Source organism: Poecilia formosa, unplaced genomic scaffold (assembly GCF_000485575.1).
Source record: "Poecilia formosa unplaced genomic scaffold, Poecilia_formosa-5.1.2 Scaffold458, whole genome shotgun sequence".
Lineage (NCBI taxonomy): Eukaryota > Metazoa > Chordata > Actinopteri > Cyprinodontiformes > Poeciliidae > Poecilia > Poecilia formosa.
The window spans coordinates 344,594-363,378 of record NW_006800397.1 but is presented as its reverse complement, the minus strand read 5'-3'; the positions used below and the strand labels follow the sequence as shown (position 1 = coordinate 363,378).

The 18,785-nt window shown below is 37.1% G+C and overlaps 2 protein-coding genes across 9 annotated transcripts in view; both read left to right on the top strand.

Annotated features, from left to right (window-relative positions):
• The window catches only part of cxcl14 (chemokine (C-X-C motif) ligand 14), a 7,711-nt gene extending 6,938 nt beyond the window's left edge, over positions 1-773 (top strand). The window contains exon 4 of the mRNA XM_007577893.2: positions 1-773. This exon is cut by the window's left edge and continues 454 nt beyond it. The gene's annotated coding sequence lies outside the window, so the exon portion shown is untranslated.
• Positions 774-2,785: 2,012 nt separating this feature from the next.
• fam13b (family with sequence similarity 13 member B) overlaps positions 2,786-18,785 on the top strand; it is a 53,744-nt gene continuing 37,744 nt past the window's right edge. For 3 of the 8 annotated variants that reach the window (XM_016663949.1, XM_016663951.1, XM_016663947.1), the window contains exons 1-3: positions 2,787-3,047; positions 16,225-16,376; positions 17,161-17,379. In XM_016663949.1, coding sequence (XP_016519435.1) covers positions 17,214-17,379 — 166 coding nt within the window. In that variant the 5' untranslated portion in view covers positions 2,787-3,047; positions 16,225-16,376; positions 17,161-17,213. Of the gene's footprint in view, positions 3,048-13,808; positions 13,830-16,224; positions 16,377-17,160; positions 17,380-18,785 lie in introns of those variants that run through there. The other 5 variants (XM_016663950.1, XM_016663952.1, XM_007577890.2 and 2 more) reach the window with 5 other exon arrangements.

Here is an 18,785-nt window from a genome sequence, read left to right as displayed (position 1 = left end):
TGTGTGTGTGTGTGTGTGTGTGTGTGTGTGTGTGTGTGTGTGTGTGTGTGTGTGTGTGTGTGTGTGTGTGTGTGTGTGGGGACTTTCCACCATCTTGTAAAATATTCTCTGGTTTAATCTGCAGGTCGTAGGTGAAAACAATGTTAGTGCCGTTCTGCATAGACAGCTGTTTTCATGTGAGTTAATGCAAAGTGTATAAAGAATGCGATCACACCTGTTATATACGTCTGTTAGTTTAAGATTTGTGTAGTGATGCGTTATTTCATACAAACTGTTTTTATAACTATTTGTTCAAAGCATCAGTTAGGCTTCGCTCTACTGGTTTGTTCCTTTAACCGCAGATAAAACCTCTTCTTCAGTCTTCATCCTGTCTGTATTATTCATCATTGAAGAGGTGAAATAAAATCTTGAAGCTCTAAAATGAAATGTAGACGTGAATTTGGGATTATTTAATTTTTTTCATGAATTGTTGCCCCTTCCATTAAAGCCACAGACTTTCATGTGTTTTATCTGGAGTTTAACATCATAAACCAACACAAAGTAGTGGAAGAAAATTAATCATTTCTGAAAAGTGTGGTGTGGATGTATATTCAGTTTATTAGAGTACAGTCTGGGTAAAAGGGGGTGAATATAACTACACATTTCAGATTTTGTCTTTGTAAATAAAAATTGAAAATCTTTAATTATTTCTCTCTCTTCAGTTATGCACTACTGTATGTTGGTCTGTCCTGTTTAAACTCTAAATAAAGCAACATTGCAAGGCGCTGCATGAACATGGCAACGTTTTGATTGATTATGCAGAATCAGGTTTTAGCAACACATTGTTCAGCTTTTTATGGAAAACAGGAAAAGGTTCAGTTATTGTTTTCTGACTAATCCAAACATAAATATCCATCCACATCCAGCAGCAGTCACTGGGCCATAAATGGCTAATAAAGAGTTCATAGACATATTGTCCATAAATACTTAATAAATCATTAACAGCTGTTCATTATGCATTAATTAAAGATGAGAAGGAGAAATAAAACATAACATTATTCTTATAAGGGAGGCTTGAATGTTTAGTGTAAGAACAGGTGAACAGACTTGGCTCACTATTTGGCAAAAAAACAGCAGCTTTTCTCCTTCTCGTCCTTAATTAATGCATAGTTAACAGTTATTGATGATTTATAGGTGTTTAGAGATGAATTAATAACTAACATTAACTATTTATTAGCCATCTATAAGAGGAGCTTACAGTGGCACCTATTTTTTAAAGTCTGTATAAATTAGACATGTAACAGTAATTAGTATTTTACAGGAAAATAATAAACCGCTACAATCTTTAATAATAAAACCATAAAGTCTCATTAAAGATGTGGAGTTGTGCAAAATGAGGGGCTGCTTCAATGCTGTTCCACAGTATTTCCAGCAGGTGGCGCACTTTACTAAATTTACCATCATAAAGAACAGTTTTCTGAAAATTAAATATTCCAGTTAAAGTTTCACACCGATAGGGAAACATGGATAAACATTCTGTATGCATGAACCCAAGAACTAGGTAGAAAATAAAGATAAATGTAAACAATCTCATTAATTATTATAAAATGTTTTACATCATACATATGGCACCATTTCTACGGCGCTTCTTGTGACTGTCACTTTCGTTATATTAATTATTCATTGGCTCGATATCTCCATGGCAACTGTGCAAACTGTCTGCTAATGAGGACAGTAAGACGGAGATGAAAAACTGAGCGCTGTTAAGCATTTTATGTCTCGGGAATATTAATGTGCCAACAAGCAGAGAAATATTTCTGAAGGGAATTAAAGACAAGTGAATAAAATGACGCCAGTAAAATGTGCAGGTCCTACATTTGTGTGTATGTAAAACTTAAAAAGCTCCTGGAAATGACTAATTGTGTAATTTAAGTGCTGTTATAAATATCCTCCTTTGTAATTAACCTCATTTCATGTATTTTAATGCATGACTTTTATATAAAAATGAGCACAGAGCATCAGTGTGTCATACACTGAGGGTTTGCATTATATAATGAAAACATGCTTTTACAGTACTAATATGATTCACATATTTTTCTACATACATTTTGACTTAAAATAGTAAAGAACTGTATGGAAATCCATACAAACATTTGAATGTTTGGTACAATAAAAGTAGACCAACAAAAACTGCATTCAAACTGTTCTTGATCATTTTTGCAATAATAACTAATTGATTTTATGTAATTCACGCCTCTAATGCACAGAGATGTGGTACATTTGTGGATTACCCAAAATTAAATCAGTTAAACGTTTATCATAGAATAAAAACGACTCTAAAATTGAACACTTTTATTCTGGAAGTTGAATTTGATTAATTTAACCAATAAAATGTATTTATGTTTTAATTCAAACCAAATATTTATGTTTTAGTTATTAGTTTGAGCTCTTCTTGAAGGTACTGATCAAGGGGGTGGTCCAGGGTTTTATGAGGCCCTGGGCACTATTCCAATTAAGCTCATTACTTTTACACAGACGTGCAAAAAGGCTTGGGATGGCTCTATTTGGACAGCTCTGTGTAACGGTAGGCAGCATCTCATTAGATTGACCTATGACTCCAAATCTATTCTTTTCTATTCTGAAGAATCATGAGAGATTAGTGCACTTGAATTAAACACCGATAAAATAGTTGTAGGTGAAAATATTAAAATATGATCTGTCTGCGGCTGTCTGCAAAGGCGGGGTCATTATTTGGCAGCCGCCTCCCGCCGTGCTCTCAGTGAGAGGGGCGGGGTCAGTATTTGGCAGGTTCGGCCCCAGAGGGTGTGTGCGAGAGGAGGCGAGTCTCTCTAGGCATCGACTTGCAAACGGGCATCACAGCCAGTCCGAGCAGAAAAAGGAAAACCAGGAACCGCTGTAATTTCGATCCTTTTTTGCGATGTTCTCGACTATATTTCTTCGTCGTCTACTTTGATCCCGCCGAAGTCTCCGTCTGTTCGGACGCCAGCCGCATAAAGAACCGCAGAAATTGATGCGTGTTGCTCCGCGGTGCTGTTTGTTTTGACCTGGTAAGAAACCCGATTAGCTTCCCTGCTAACTGCTCTTCTTCGGCTTCTCAGCATCTCAGGCGCTAACTGGTGTTAGCAGGCTAGGCTAACTGTGACTTAAACCATTTTTTCTTAATATGTAAAACGTTCTTGTATGTTTTTAATATTTTTCCAGCTATGTTTGTGCTTCAGTTTAAATTATGACACCGAAGGACTCTTGAGTTTTAAACAGTTTCTATCGTTTATTTGTGTTGACTGGGAGCTAACCGCTAGCGGCTAGCAGCAGTTCTGTCACATCTGTGGCTCCTTGAAGCTAACAGGAAGAGAAAATAAAGAAAACAACGTGAAATCATGACCAGAACAACAGGAGGCTCCGAGAGTCACATATTCATGGTTATTATCGGTATTTTGTGGGATGTTCTCCGCTGAACTGTTGTGTCTTAATTGGAGGAAGATGCAAAGGGCAGGTCAGAATCACCTGTCTTTGCTCAGGTGTTTGATTGTGTTAAAATGCTGAGTAATAAGATTCTTAAAGTGTCGTATTTAAACTGATATGTGGAGCAACTAGCTGCTGGTTTCGTTTTCTGTTCCGTTTCTGGAGAGTTTCATCTCCGCTGTAGATGCTTCCTGAACGGATGTTTCGCTGTCTGCGCTGGAATGTTCTGGTTCCGAGCGGCTCCGCTGGATGTGAAGCGTCCAGATTCTGTTTTTTAATGCAACACACGATTCCACTGAATTATCTATAGTTTTATCCGTTTGTTTTTAAATCTGCATTTATCCTAGTGATAACATTTTGTAACACACGGGTTGATTTGACGGAATAACTTTTAAATGATTCAAAAAACACATGGACAATCTTTAGAGATGTTTTCGGACTGTCTGAGGAAGTAGTAAATTTCCACCAAAACTTAATCTCAGAAATTTTTTACAAAAAAACTGGGAAATTTCTGAGTTAAAATTTTACTTTTTTTCTAGTAAATTTCTGTGAGTGTTCATTTTCTGAGTTTTTGGCAGAAATGTATTACTATTTTTAAATCTACTATGACCCTAATTATTGTGAAAGTTCTGGATCTATAATATCCATTTTGGAAAGAAACAAAAATCGGAATACTTTATTTGCTTGATTTTATTTTTACCCCTCTGAGTAATTTCGACTCAACAATCTTGGCCCTTGTGACTAAAAGTTTGGATTTGATCCTTGTTTTGCCTTTTTGTTGGTTAGAATAACTGACTTGTAATATGCATTTTATTAATCCAAATGGTCTGATTTCTTCGTGTAAAATATGTCCTCCAGGTAGTGGTGGACCCAGTTAATTACTGAGTCTGTGATTAATTGCAGTTATTGAGATTTTAGTGGAAAACCACATATTGATGAAGTAAGCAACATGTCAGGACATGTTGAGGCCTGCAGAGACACGTCTGGTTCATTCAGGGGGTCAGGATACAGAAAACCAGGAATGATTAACTGTCAAAGTGCTCAAGACTTCACCCCATTGAACATCCTGGAGTTTTAAACTTTTGAATGTTTTGAGTCAAAGTGAGGTTTGCCTTCTGTAGGGAATACACACAGAGACTGGTGTCTTAGTGCTACGTAATGCTAATTATGCTAATGCTAAAATTAAGACGCTAACAGCCAGAATTTATTTTGGAAATTCAGTTAATGGCACAATAAACTCAAACAAACTCAATAATTTCCATTTGCAACATTTATCTTTTTAGTCTTTTGTCTCTTTTTACCAAAATCTGGATGATAAGACTCTTCTTGCTGGTGCTTTTTTGTTTACACGGACTTCGTAATTCATTTTATTTGTTGTTTCTTTTGATTTGTTTATTTGTCTTGGATATTTAAAATGTTTTTCAGTTCCAGCGTTTAATGTTTGTTAGCATTTAAAGTTTATTGATCTTTGAGAATGTGACCTTGCTTTATTATTATGCCATTACCATTATATTACTTGAAAATGGTCTCATAAGAACAATATTATTATTTACTGCGATAACTTCTGGGATGATTTATCATCCAACACATTTTATTGGTGCACCTCTTTTTTGTCGTCCTTCATTTATTCTTAGCGCCAGCAGGAGAACGGACCAACTGAATGTGTTTCATCTGGATTTAATCGATCCGGTGATTAGAAAATGAGAAGCTGATGGCAGTAGATCATATCAGGAGAAGGAGAATCATGGCTGAAAAATGGAAAAACGTCAGCAGGAATGTTTTCGTGTTGGTCCAGTAAAGATATTCAGACTAATTGAGGCTGTAAATAATTACAGGCTGTTTTCTTCAACACAAAGGTAACAGCGTTTTAGATGAAATTATCTTTTTATGGCAGATATCTAATCAGAGCTGTAAACTGAACCATAAATGTTGGAGCTGATCCAGGAATATTTTTTAACAGGATTCCTGAACCGTCTGGAAAAATGTGGATTTGATTTCTGTATTTTCCAAAGCTCTATAAAAATAGAAAAACAAATTAAAGTCTGAAAGAATATTTGGAATTTCAGATGTTATTTATTTTGTTGTCTAAATGATAACTTTTTCTTTCTTTGCTTGTTTATTTTCTCTTTTATTTTTGTTTATATTTTTATTTTCTTTTTTCCCCTTATTAATTTATTTTTGTTTTCTTTTTTCTAATTTTCTGTCTTTCTTGTCTGTCTTGTTTTTTGTTCAGTTTTTTTTTCCTTTATCATCATTTTGCTTCCTTTTTCCTTTTCTCTTTTCCATGTAGAGGAACCTGAGCATGAGCATAAGAAGAAATGATTATGAAACGTAATGTGAACATTATAATAATTTCTTCTTATGCTCATGTAACAGTTCCAGCCCATCAGTAAAGGAGAATTCACCGGCACATCTTATATAACTCTCACAGATAAATATTTAATGAGTTGTACCTGTAAAATAAGTTTTATAAATTCTAATTGGCATAAAATAACAAAAAAACTTGTTAAATTTAGACTTTTGTAAAGGAATTTCACTTCCATATCCACTCGTCTCTCTTTCTAAAGGTTGGAAACTGTGTAGTTCAGATAAAAGCAGAATAAAGTGGTTTAAATATTATTTTAACTCCATGTTCGATCAGAAATATAAAACAGATTTGTATCAGATTTGGAAAATAAACCTTTTTACTTCCAGTTTAAGAGTTTCTATCAAATAAATGCCTAAATGTCTTTAATTTAGAGCTCAGTAAAGCTTACAGGAAGCCGTCCGGCGTTTGTGTTTGATAGTATTGTAACCCTTGAAATGCGGCGCCATTAAAGCGACTGACCTTCACACTCTGAGTGTATCTAAGTTGAACCTGTTGGCCTTTATGTGAACAATCTCACGTATGCAGAAAGCCTCAGTGGGGAAGCTCCAGCCGCCCACCGTGTGAGATAAGACGTGTAAGATGAGAAATGGTTTAATGTGGAAGGAAAACTGGCGTGCAAACACAACAACTGCACCGGCGCTGTAATCCCACAGCTGCCGGCCGGCCGTTCCCAACAGTTGGTCGGTCAATCTGTGGTTGATTTAGCCTCAAGCTAACCCATAAACAGGCCCAAACAGGAAGTCACCACATTTAATCCCTGTCTGCTACATTGGACCCTGCTCCTAAAATAACTTTGTAACCTCATTTTTATTCCCATAAAGCATCATTTGTCTTTAGGTGTTAAACATTGATCTAGTATTACACATTTATTACCCAGAAATCTTTTAAAAATAATTTCCACGGATGGAAATCCACTGATGGGAACCACAGTAAAGATGGAGATATTTTGATACTGAGAAAGAAGCTGTAGGAATCCAGAATCCTGCCAAAACCAGCCGCAGGCGGCTTCCCGCCGCGCGGCGCTGACCGGGCCCAAGGATCGGGTAAATGGAGATGGCCTGTCAGGGTGTTGATATAACGCAGGCTTCCACTGGAGGAGAAAATACTCTTCTTTTGCTCACATTCTGACATTTTTATCTGTAAATATTAAAGAAGGGTTTAAATGTCCTTTTCCTCCCCTGGATGTGAGCTTTTTGAGACTCAAGGCAGCGATGAAACAAAGGAATCTCATTCTGTCTGGGACATTTTGGTCCTTGAGACCGTGAGCGGTTACTGATCTGAGCCTTCAGTGGCAGTAAGTAGCTTTATTTACTCAGAAATAAAGGGACCAGCTGGACCATTTAGAAACATCAGGAGTCATAGCTTGTTTTAATAATTCATCCTAAACATGAATAACAATCGTCTTATTGAGAGGATGGATAATTATCTGAAGTTCATGTTTTGGGACCAAAACTTTTAGTTTTTTAAAAAATATTTCTCAAATAAAACAGTTTTGGACAAGAGTCACTGACTGAGGGAAAAATCTGTCTTTAGTCGCTCTGTTTAAAAAGTCGCTTCATTTGTCTTGCTTAAAAAAAGTTGATTTTTTTAAAAGCTTTTTTAAGCTGAAATTGTTGCTAGTCACTTTTTTTAGAGAAATGTATTTATTTTTCACTAGTCACTTTTTAAAAAAACAAATCTGATTTTTCACTACTTGCTTTTTTTTAAGTTGCTAGATTTGTTGCTTATTAGGAAAAAAATTACTAGATTTTTTTTTACTATTCACTTTAAAAAGAAAAGTTGCTAGATTTGTCACTAGTCACTTTTTTTGAAGTCGCTGATTTGTGTCCAGTCGCTTTTGTGACGGTGTGTCAGTAACCATAGTATAATAATCTCAGCAGTTTATTGCAAAACATCCCAAATGTTTCTAATTGATATTGATGATTTCTTGGAACTGAAACTAAAGTTTCCAAATCCAAGAACAGCTCTTTGGGTTTGCAAACATCATCAGAGTTGCTGTTAATATGTTGATAACTGAAGGACGTTCTTTACCAGGAGGGCTGCTGGCTTTGAAACCACGAAGTTTAAACCTTTCAGAGGACGGACAGAAACTCTTCTGTGGAACAGCAGGTTTCTTCTGTCTTAAACACGGCAGGTTTGGATCGGCATCCTCTCAGACCTGAGTCTCTACGTTTTGGTGTGAGATTCATCTGACGGCTTGGTTCCTTAGCAGATGGCTGGGTTGAGTAATCTGGGTGAGAACGTGTTTAAGGCGCTCAGCGTCTGCAGTTACAGACGTCCCATGAATTACCTTTAAAACTCATGAGTTGGAGACGTTTAATACTGCTTTAACTTATTAAAAAAGTTTTATCACAAACTGGGTTTTATCTCAACAATTTGATTAAAAGTCTTGCATCATTCGTGTCATTTTTGGTAAACTATGTAGTGGGAAAGATTTTTCTTATTTTTAATGTGATTGTCAGTTTCCTCTGAAACACTCACAGGAATCCAAATTTCTGTTGCATTTTAATTTATTCCAGAATAGCTGAAGGAGGATGTTTATAAATTAGACCGAAACATTCAGGTTGTCGGTTTGTTCCGACTGTTTTTGGAAAGTCCCTTTATTAAATATTTCCTCACACGCTGCGCCGTGTTTTTATTTTTAAACCCAGGACAAGGTTTCTGTGTGACTGGATAGTTTGAGCGCGGTGCAAAAGCTGCCTGCTGTTTCTTCCTGGTGACTGATTTCCTCGTTGCCCGAGCCGACACTGATTCCAACCCGACCTAATGGATCAGGCTGAACTGGGCTCAGAGTGACGAGCGGCTAAGTCGGCTTTCTGGCAGCAGATCGAAGGTTCAGGTCCTGGAGACATTTGATCCGAGTCGCTGCGTATTCAGATCAATTACCGCGGCGCAACTCTGGCTCTCATGGTCCTGAAAAGTTAGAGGAATGTTTCAAACAATCCGCAACCATGGAGCCTGATGTGTTTATTCTCAGGCTGTGTGTGTGTGTGTGTGTGTGTGTGTGTGTGTTAATGAAAGCGACTAAACGGCTTCCTGTCGTCCGTGTGAGACGGTGAAGCTGCAGCGTCATGGTTTGCTCGCTGCTCAGTCTGTTCACAGCTTGTGTTTTCATCCATTGTTTGCAGCAACAAAAACACACACAGACGGAAACAACAAGAGTTTTTCTGTTCAGCTGGAGCTCTCGGCTCTGGCTTCAGTATTTCCTTATTTCAGGATGCTGCTCGGTCAGCTCCTCAGCAGTTTTAACTCAGCCTGGTTCTATCAGGTCTGCAAATATTACTATTTATTACAGAGTTCTGCACTGTTTTCTATTTTTATTCTTTCATAATAAATTTGAGAACATGATGATCTAAATAACTCCACTGATGTTAGAAACTCAAATGTTTCTTTTTATTAAATTGCTGATGTTTGTGTAATTAGAATTAGAAATGCACTGATTAGAAAGTTTGGGCCAATATTAATACAGCTGGTTTAATTACGAATGACTTCATTTTAGCCCCACAAACACCAAAACGGCTCCTGAAAAATATTCCCATTTGTAATGTGCTTCTTTACTCATATAAAGAATGTCATTTATATCACTAAGCCGCACACGGTAACTGTATTTCCAAATTTATTAGTGTTTATTAATTCTTTTATTGAGAAAACAGTAAAACTATCAATCCTGACTATAAGGACAGTTTTGGGGAGTTTTAAACGTCATTAATTGTAATTTATCGTGACGATAATAAATCAAACTTATTACCTCCGTCCTCCATCACTGCTGTTAGTAGATGTGCATCAGATTTATGTGCGTACCAGAAACGCAAAGCAAAGGTCCCGGGCCAGAACGTTTACATTTAAAAAATAAATGCAATTAATTTCTCTGCTGTCTTTTTTACTGGTTAACATGTTAAAATCTAATAAATAAACATGAACACATTAAAGCCCTGGCCCTAATTTTAAGTTTACTTTCTGCTCTGACTGAAGCTAATGATGCATAAACTGCCTCATACCTAAAAATATTTTATCTTCAAATCAATCAGCCATGAGCTGATGTTTATAAAAGGAAATTATAATCTAGTTCCTCTTCAAATAGTGTGAAGATATTTTAAGATGTGACAGAGAAAATAAGATTTTTGAGAAGTGGTTTAACCTCCAGTTTTATGTCCGTTTGTAAAGTTAAAGCGCTGCATCCCAACCCGAACGCTGCAGGCCTTCTTTCCTCTCAGTGGCATCAAACCAAACTTGATGCAAATGTTGCAAACAGAGAGCTGCCTTTCCTCCACTCCCACAGACTGAACATAGAGCTGCGTTTATGTTTCAGCTGTGGGCGTTTCAGGCTCTTTCTGCACAGAATGCTTCGGCATTTTGTTGGCCTGACCAAAGCAACTAAAAATGTTTCAACAAATGTTTCAAACAGGAAGGTCTAGAAATTTGGCCTTCAGAAGTTTTTCTTCTTCTATGTTTAAAATTTCTCTCAGATTAATAAATTCAGCAACCTGCTGCAGATCTGCAGCAGCGGTCTGCAAACTTTACGATCCAAAGAGCCGTTTTACGCTCAGCCCAGCTAAATAAAACTTGTCTTCTTATTGGAAACCTTAAAACAAAAGGAAGATGGATACATTTTCTGCTTTGACTTGTTGATATTTGTGGAAAATTCTGGGAAAAGACGTGCACTTCCTGAACTCTAAAAAAGTATTACCGGTACTTCCAGTGTCATTTATTATGGAAATTCAGTGGAGTTGTTTTTATGAAGATCCATTGCAGGAGGTCTGTAGGTTGCAGGACCCTGATTTTTATCCTGCAGGACTTCCTTTAATCAGCTGTTTGGTTTATGCAGGACAAACATTTGAAAAGGAAGATGAACTTTGTTGCATGTTCTGTTCATCTTTAAAATGAATGAGGGAAATATGATGCATATTTGTGCAGGAGCGAGGCGCTGGAAGCAGCAGCCGGTTATTAATTCATCAGAGACGGGCCGGCAGGAGACGATAAAGTAGGTTAGAGCAGCCAACCTCAGACGGATTTTTCTTCCGGTTGCCGTCTCCTTACCGGCCTCTCCTCATCTTCCTGACACGTCTGTTTGTCCTCCCGCTCGTTTCTCCTCCAGTTTTTGCCATAAAATTGCTTTCCTTATTTTTTTGCAGCCCAACTAACAAGGTTTGCTGCTTTCTTTCCGTTTGAAGTAGAACCACAGTCATACAGACAGAAACAAATGTTGGCTCCTGACCTAAACATCTGACGTCCTGCTATCCACTGGTGACCTCATTTTACTTTGACATAAACATTTTGTTATCTCTGATTTACTTTAATAAAGTAATAAAGGTTATTGTCTTTACTGTATCTGTGATGAAGTATTTGTGGGCTCAGTCTGACTCATCCGATAAAAACTTGCATAAATGCATCCTAACACTTTTTTATCTGGTTTGTCAGAAAATGACGCAGCATTAAATGGGTCACGTTTTTTAGTTCACTGGAGAAAGAGTTCGACTGTACCAGTAAGGAAGTTCACCAATTAAGGAAGTAATTGCCCCTAAGCTGCGACCTGGTGAACCTTATCTGGTGTTGAGTCTTTAGCATCTTTTTCCCTGCAGTCTTCAGGATCATCGAAACGGCTTTGGTAGAGCTGCAGCTAACAATTAATTTAATAACCGAGTACTCTACTGATGTTTCTGCCAATTCATCAAATAATTGGACAAAAAAACCATCAGGTTCTGTGGAAACTATTCATGTTTATTTGGTGAGTATTGTAAATACACAAAAAACAACATTGAAGCCAACAACCCATTTAATTATCGACTTATCATTCAGTTATTTCCTTTTGCATGATTTTTTTGTTTTTCTCTACCAAAAACTGGACTCTGGAGCTTTGGCCTGAACTCACGGTTTATTTTGAAGGACTGCAAGGTTTCCCCTGAGTTTGGTGGTTGGGCGCTCGGCAGTCTTTCATCCAGCGGCATGTTGTGGTTTTGAGTTAAAAACTGTTAAAAGTTGACAGGAAATTTGAAATTATCACCTAATAATTATGTGTTATTGGAAATTAAAATATGAACACCAGCTATGAAGTCTTAAAAAAATGCAAACATTAAAAAAATAATTAAATAAGCAATGCTAAGCCTGGTGGGGCACAAGTAAAGCCTGGTGGCCCGCCAGGCTTATAAAACACTGGGGAAATCCCTGCACTGTTTTGTTTATAGAGACCTGATAATTAATTTTAGTTGTTTCTGTTGTTAATGTCTTTTGGATATTTAAAAGGTCTTCCAGTTCCAGAGTTAAATGTTCATTAGAATTTAAAGTTTATTATCTTTGATAATCTGTTTTTGCATTATTATGCCTTTACCCCAAAGCAACAATATTATCGTTTATCGCAATAACTTCTGGGACAAGTTATTGTGACAGTTACTTCAAGACTCAACAATGAGAGCAAATGTATTTTTCAAAGTAAAAGCAGAATAAATGTGAAGGGTTGAATACTTTTATCACCCTGTTGGGTGTAAAGTCCAGACAGCGGGCCGCTGTGACTAAACGAGGGGAATCGCTCCAACCGGCGCTGCGAGAATCTGCGGGAAGCGTTGAGCAGGTGTTGCATTTCCTCTCTTTGTTTTGTTGTGACAACAGAAAGTTGACGGTTTGAGCCCTCGTTGCTCAGTGTTTGGATCACAGCAGACTGATACACTGAGTGAGCGCAGGTTACTGAGCTTAGGCTGATTATGGACAGACTTCCTGCTGTGTCTCTTACTGCAGACTGATGTCAGTCTGACGTGTTGCGAAGCATTCATATTTGTGACATGATTGTAGTTTTGTTGAGCCAAACCGGATCCGTTTGGCTCGCTGAAGGAAGCTGCCGCGGACATGGCGATGTTTTCCTGTGACACGGCAGCTCTCCGTCACATGCTGCGTGTCGGCGGCAGAGATTCGGATCGGCATGCTTTCCTGGTCATGTGCTTCAGGGTGTGTGGTTGTTTGTGTGTGAAAAGTCAACCTTGCTCTGCTGAAAACAGGGAAGTGTAAGGATGGATGACAACGCAGCAGAAATACCTCAGTCACTCTCACCCTTGTTCCGGTGTTTTAGCTGACTTATTATTCTGATTCATTAATACTTCAATTTAATTTGTTTATTTCAAACTGGCTTTTCTAAAAGCAAGAAATCAATTAACCTAGAACAAAATAATTAGATTATGTTTCTGTTTGAAAAGGAGTAGAAAGAAGTGAACACTTATCTCAATTTAATATCAATTACTGACTCAATAATTGTCAGTAATGTCTAATTAAAACCATGTTATAGTATCAATATGTCTGTGTTAAAGAACCAACAAACACATTATATGACATAAACAAAATGATTACAAACTAACTCTCACAACAAGACAAGAAAACCTACAGACCCTTAATAATCAGGACCATTATAAATAACAACTGGACATATAGCATCACAGCGATTACCAGCTTCTTGCCAATGTGCATCCTATAAATTCTTCATAATCTGTCTTATACAGCAACAAATAAAACAAAAAACTAATTATCATAATGTTTATCGCTTTAATTTGGACCAGCGCAGTTAGTTGAGTAATTCTGCTGCTGGAAATGTCATTTCCTGTCGTTTTGCTGTTCATTAATATTTAGTTTAACAGCTTTAATCCATTTTAAGCAGTTGGATAAAATGAGTTTCTAAAACTTGTTCTGAAGGAAATGCTGGTTCAGACTGACCATAGCGGGATTTTCCGGCTCCGTATTCACCGGTTCTGGAAGGATTTGGCCGTTTGCAGGGAGGTGACCACCTCACCGATGCACGGACGTTTTGGGTCAGGTGTGCAGTCGCTGTTTTGCAGGTATTGAACCCGTGACCTTTGTGTTGAAAGCCGCCCCCCGTGGAGCGCTGCTGAGGCTTCACATCTGAATGTGGGCAGGTGCTGCTTTTAGAAACGAGCTGAAACCTGATATCGACTTGGCTCATTTAAATTTACTGCCTCTACCAGTCTGCAGTGGGCAGTTAATGGAAACTAACTGAATCAAGGTAGGTGTGATGGCTGATTTTTAGCTTGTTACGGTTCAGAGACGATTTCCTGTTCGTCACAACAGATCGTAGCTTCTCTAATTAGCTGATAAAAGTAGACTGGAGGGGGTTAACTTTAGATGGAAGTACAGAACGAATAACCAAGTGTTTGTGTTGAGGAGGAAGTGAGCTGTTATCAGCTAGATGAATACAAACCCAAAACCATACAAAGAATTAACCAATAAAGTTAATTAGAGTTGGTTCAGCTGTGAAAATGTTAACCTTACTTTCTGCTGAAGGAAAGCTCTTTTCATGCAGCTTTATGATTTTTTTGTGCTCCTGTTTTGAATATTTCTGACTCGGTTAGCGTTCTCCTATCATCACTGTCTCATCCTGATCTCTAAGTTTTACACACAGATTAAATCAGGTTGCATTTTATTCATGAAACACATCTGGAGTGAGAGAGCGAGTTTTGAAGACAAATTGGACCTTCAGGGTGCAAATATTTATTTTAATTTTTAAAGTTCCAAGATTTGTCAGCAGTTGATTATTAAGTCACAAGATTAATCTGTAGGTTTTGGGGGGGTTTTTTAGAATAAAAAGTTGCTACATTTGTCACTTGTAGTTTTTTTGGGGAAAAAAAAAGAAGTAAATCAGTAGATTGATCACTATTTACTTTTTTTTTTAACTTGCCAGATTTGTCGCTTGCTGATTTCTTGAAAGATTCCCCAGAGAGTCTTCAAAGTTGCTTAAATATATCGACAAAGTTGACAGTAGTGCTTCTGTTATCCCGACCCAACTCCCACCTGACCTCTCACCTACTGTTGGCCACGCCCCTCAGTCTGTTGGCTCCGCCCACTTCCAAATTTTTAGATAATTTGTCTTGGGACCCGAGTTGTGCTGTTTTTCAGCCTTAAGTTCAGAAACATTTGGGTCGTCTTGTAGCTCAAATGTGTTAGGAAAGGGAAAACTTTGGGCCATTTACTCTTAGAGTAGCAGAACCAGAACCAGCTCCATTGGCAAATATTTCAAGCAATTTGACTCCAGATTGGCGCCCTGTCAGCACACGGATATTTAAATATAATACAGAAATGCTGGAGTATACAGCTGTTGAATGTGTGGGAGTTTTAATCTACTTACACTATTCAACATGTGTTGAAGTTTAATATCAGCTTAGTTTGCTTAGAACAGAAGGATTTGGCTTGAGAAACACCTTTAAGTTCTGCTAGAGCTTTGAAACGTTTCCTCAGGAACAGAGGGATTTTCCTTAGCTTTTAAAGAGGCTTACCCGCCTCTTTAAAGGTGCCAGTTTAGCTGCTTTTAGGAGGAAAAGAGGCTGAAGAATGCTTTTTAGTCAGAAGTCATTATGAGCGAACTCCAAACTCCTGGAACCACGGGTTGGTTTATAAGCTTTAGGAAAAACGAGAGCTACTCACTGAACCGCCCTTGACACTCCTTTTATTCCTAGAGTTTTAGGATGTAATAACTTTTTACATCTCTGGATCAGCAAAATAGTGGATATTTTTATTAACATGTTCCTCACAGTGCATTCTGACATTTACTTTTTTGTTGACAAGACAAACACAAAGGTAACTGTGATAACATTGTTTTCATTCTTTACCTGCGTAATTCTAAAAAAAAAAAAAAAGAAACGTGATGTTTATGTGTCAACCAAAAATGTTAACAGGGAAAACACACGTTTTGTTTGTTTAGCTGTGATCAGTCTGTTCCTGGTTGGTACAGACATACACTTTTAATGGAAACCGGAACTGATTAATAGGACTTTCTGCTTCATGTATCTTTTATTCTAAAGACTGCAGTTCATGAGACAGAAAAATGTGTAGCAAAGTTGTTGATGTATGTAGTATTTATGAATGGAGAGACTACAGATTTTCTCCTTTTATACAGGAAAGTATTTTTTTTCTTTAATTCATATCTGATTTTCATTAAACTGAAAAAAGCATTGAGGTTCATGCTGTTGGTCAGTGTTTTACAGACTGAAAAATGTGTGAATGCTCATTTGAGCAATTAATTAATGGGTTGGGAAGTCGCGTCTTTTATTTTGACCCACTCAACGCCATTCGACAGAAAATCTGTTGACTGATTATTACGTCTTTGACTTTTATACATTTTTTGTGCTCTTCTGCATAAGTTTTCTGTTGCATGTGATCTTGCATTTTTAATATTTTACAGCCTAAAGTATGTAATATTTTCTGAACTCTTCATGATATTATATATTTAATTTAAATAAAATTCTCCCTACTTGATGCAGAAGCAGACCTGCAAGGCTGCCAACACAAAATCTGTTAACATAGAACATTGTTTCTCTGTGAAAATCCATAGCAGGAAATGTTAAATGTGATAAATTTGTTGTTGGACTGAATTCTTTATTTTTCTTTTGAATGTGTGTCCTCAGTGAAGCTAGAAGGGAATCCTGCTAGAGGATCAGCGGTCTGTCAATGAGGAACTACCGGCTCATCTTCTGCCACAACCTGAAGCAGCCATAGATGGTCCAGTGGTTCACTGGCCAGAGGAGGAGAGGATAGGACACACTGTCACTGCTACACGGTACAGACGCGCGCGCACACACACACACACAATTTTATTTATTTACAATGCTGTTTTGTCCTCAGTTCCTCAGACTAGAATGATTTTTTTTTTATTACTGTGACTTCAAAACTTCATATTTACCTTTTTATTTAAAAACACATCAGCAACAATGCTCCTGTAAAGAACCTGATAAATAAATACTGTAATAATACTACTAATGATAATTTTCCATCCTCTTTCAAGTTCTTTTAGTTTTCAGAGTTGATATATCCTGATTTTTGCTTATACTTTGAAAATGCCACAATGTAGATATCTTAAATAGATATCTTTATTCAACTGACAGTTCGAATAAATTCATAGTGTCGCCATACAGACCTAAATAATTTCATCATAAAATCTAATTTAGATTATTTCCATATTTTAATGATCTATTTTAGAAATTATTCATCATAAATAAAGATCAATATATTAATATTGTGTATTTCTAGTTTTGTTTGAAGAATTGCATATATGAATATTTATCTATAAATAATGAAAAAGGCTCATTATTTTAACAATTTACAAGCAAAACCCAAATTAAGTACTTAGAGTATCTGTGGATTAGCTTGGATCAGAAAATGTAACATTTTTACATGTTAGTAAATACATTTTAAAACATTGTGAAGAGCTAATATTATTTGAGATTCACCATACCAGTAATCTAAAATCATTTAATGTAAACTGCTTTAATAACAGATGTGTTTCTTGACAACTCAATTGTTAATTTTATCCTTCATTAAAATGTTTTTTTGTCTTTGGGAAGACGTAAGGTTTCAGCGGGATTGTGGTGAGGAGGAGGTGGCGGAGGAAGAGGCCATGAGGAAGAGCGTGTCTCCATTGCCAGGCAATGAGGGCGAGGGCTCAGCCAGTACCGCTCGGGTTTTTGGCGTTCCTTTGGAGGAAGTGACGCGCGCGCACACGGTCAGCGGCCATGAGGTTCCTGCGCTGGTCAAACACATCGTTGACTACATCGAGGAGCATGGTGAGAGACGCAGATGATTTTATTTCTCTTTGTGGGAGAAATCTAAAGCAATTTTTTATTTTCCTGTTGGTGTAGTTCAAACATTTTCACATACTTGGTTTCCACTGGTTCTTCTGCAAATAAGTTTTCTCTTGGATTTCATCAATTACTTTATGACAAATTCAGACACGACAAATTGACTAAATTAAGTGAACAAGTTAATCTACGGATAAATGAGAAATATTTTTTATAAAAATAAAAATAATTGCTGTAAATCCATTCAGTAATCACAGTGACATAATACGAGGTTCTGTTAGCTTTAGCATTGTCATTATTAGCCACACAATGAGTCAACAAGTCCCAGATGTTTTTAGGATTAAGGTTGTTGTTGACCTCTGGTGACCTGTGCTCTGGTATGTTGTGGAGATCCAGACTGTAAGATGAACTCTGATGACTCTGATGACAGCTCCACCCTTGGCTTCCTTTTTCATTGCATAACAGTCCTGCTAACTTCAGATCCATCAAAAGTTCTGGGCGATAAGGAGAGCAGCAGGTTGAGGTTTTCCTGCATCCGCCCTTTATTGCCCACATTGTTTTTCTGCTAACTTCTAACTGCAACAACCTCAGTTATACCTTTAAAATAAAAATTTGGTAAGCAGAAGACTGTTTTAATTTCTAGCTATTGAAATGTATAAAACAACAGCATAAAAAACAAATGGTGAAAAGAAGGTCCTGGTTCGAATCCTCACTGGTGCCTTTGTCATGTGGTTTGCTTGTTCTCCCAGTGCAGGTTTGGTTTCTTGTTGGATCCAAAACAAAAACATCCACATTTTGTATGTTTGTGTGTGTCTATACTTGTTTACCTATCATTCTGGGAATGTGGCAAATCACCAACAATGTGAGGACATTTGTAGTTGTGAGGACATTTTGTCATGTCCACACAATGTAAAAACAATATTTGTTTTAGGGGTTAGTTCTAAGGTGTGAATGTAGGTTAGGTATACAGGCCCATTCAATAAATTAGAATATTATTGAGAAGTCTATTCATTTCAGGAACTTTATCACTAAGTGGATGCTTTAAAGCCTTTGTATTTAATTGTGATGATTTTCCACAGACAGTTAGTGAAAACATAATTAACGTTAGAACATTACATTTGACTAATTAAAAAAAACTATTCTTTTAAAACAGAAATGTGGGCTTAACAAAAAATATGTTTAATATCTGCTTAAAAGTTGTAAATTTTCAAAAGGTACTTAATCTGACAAATGAGCCTCATGGAACACATATTTTAACTTATTGATTATGACTGTATTCTATTCTCGGGTTTGGAGGTAACTTTACCTTTATCAGGTTTAGTGAAAAGGTTTGGGTTGGAAGTCGGTGTAAGGCCACACAAGTACAGAGACAGGAGTCTGTGTGTGGCCTG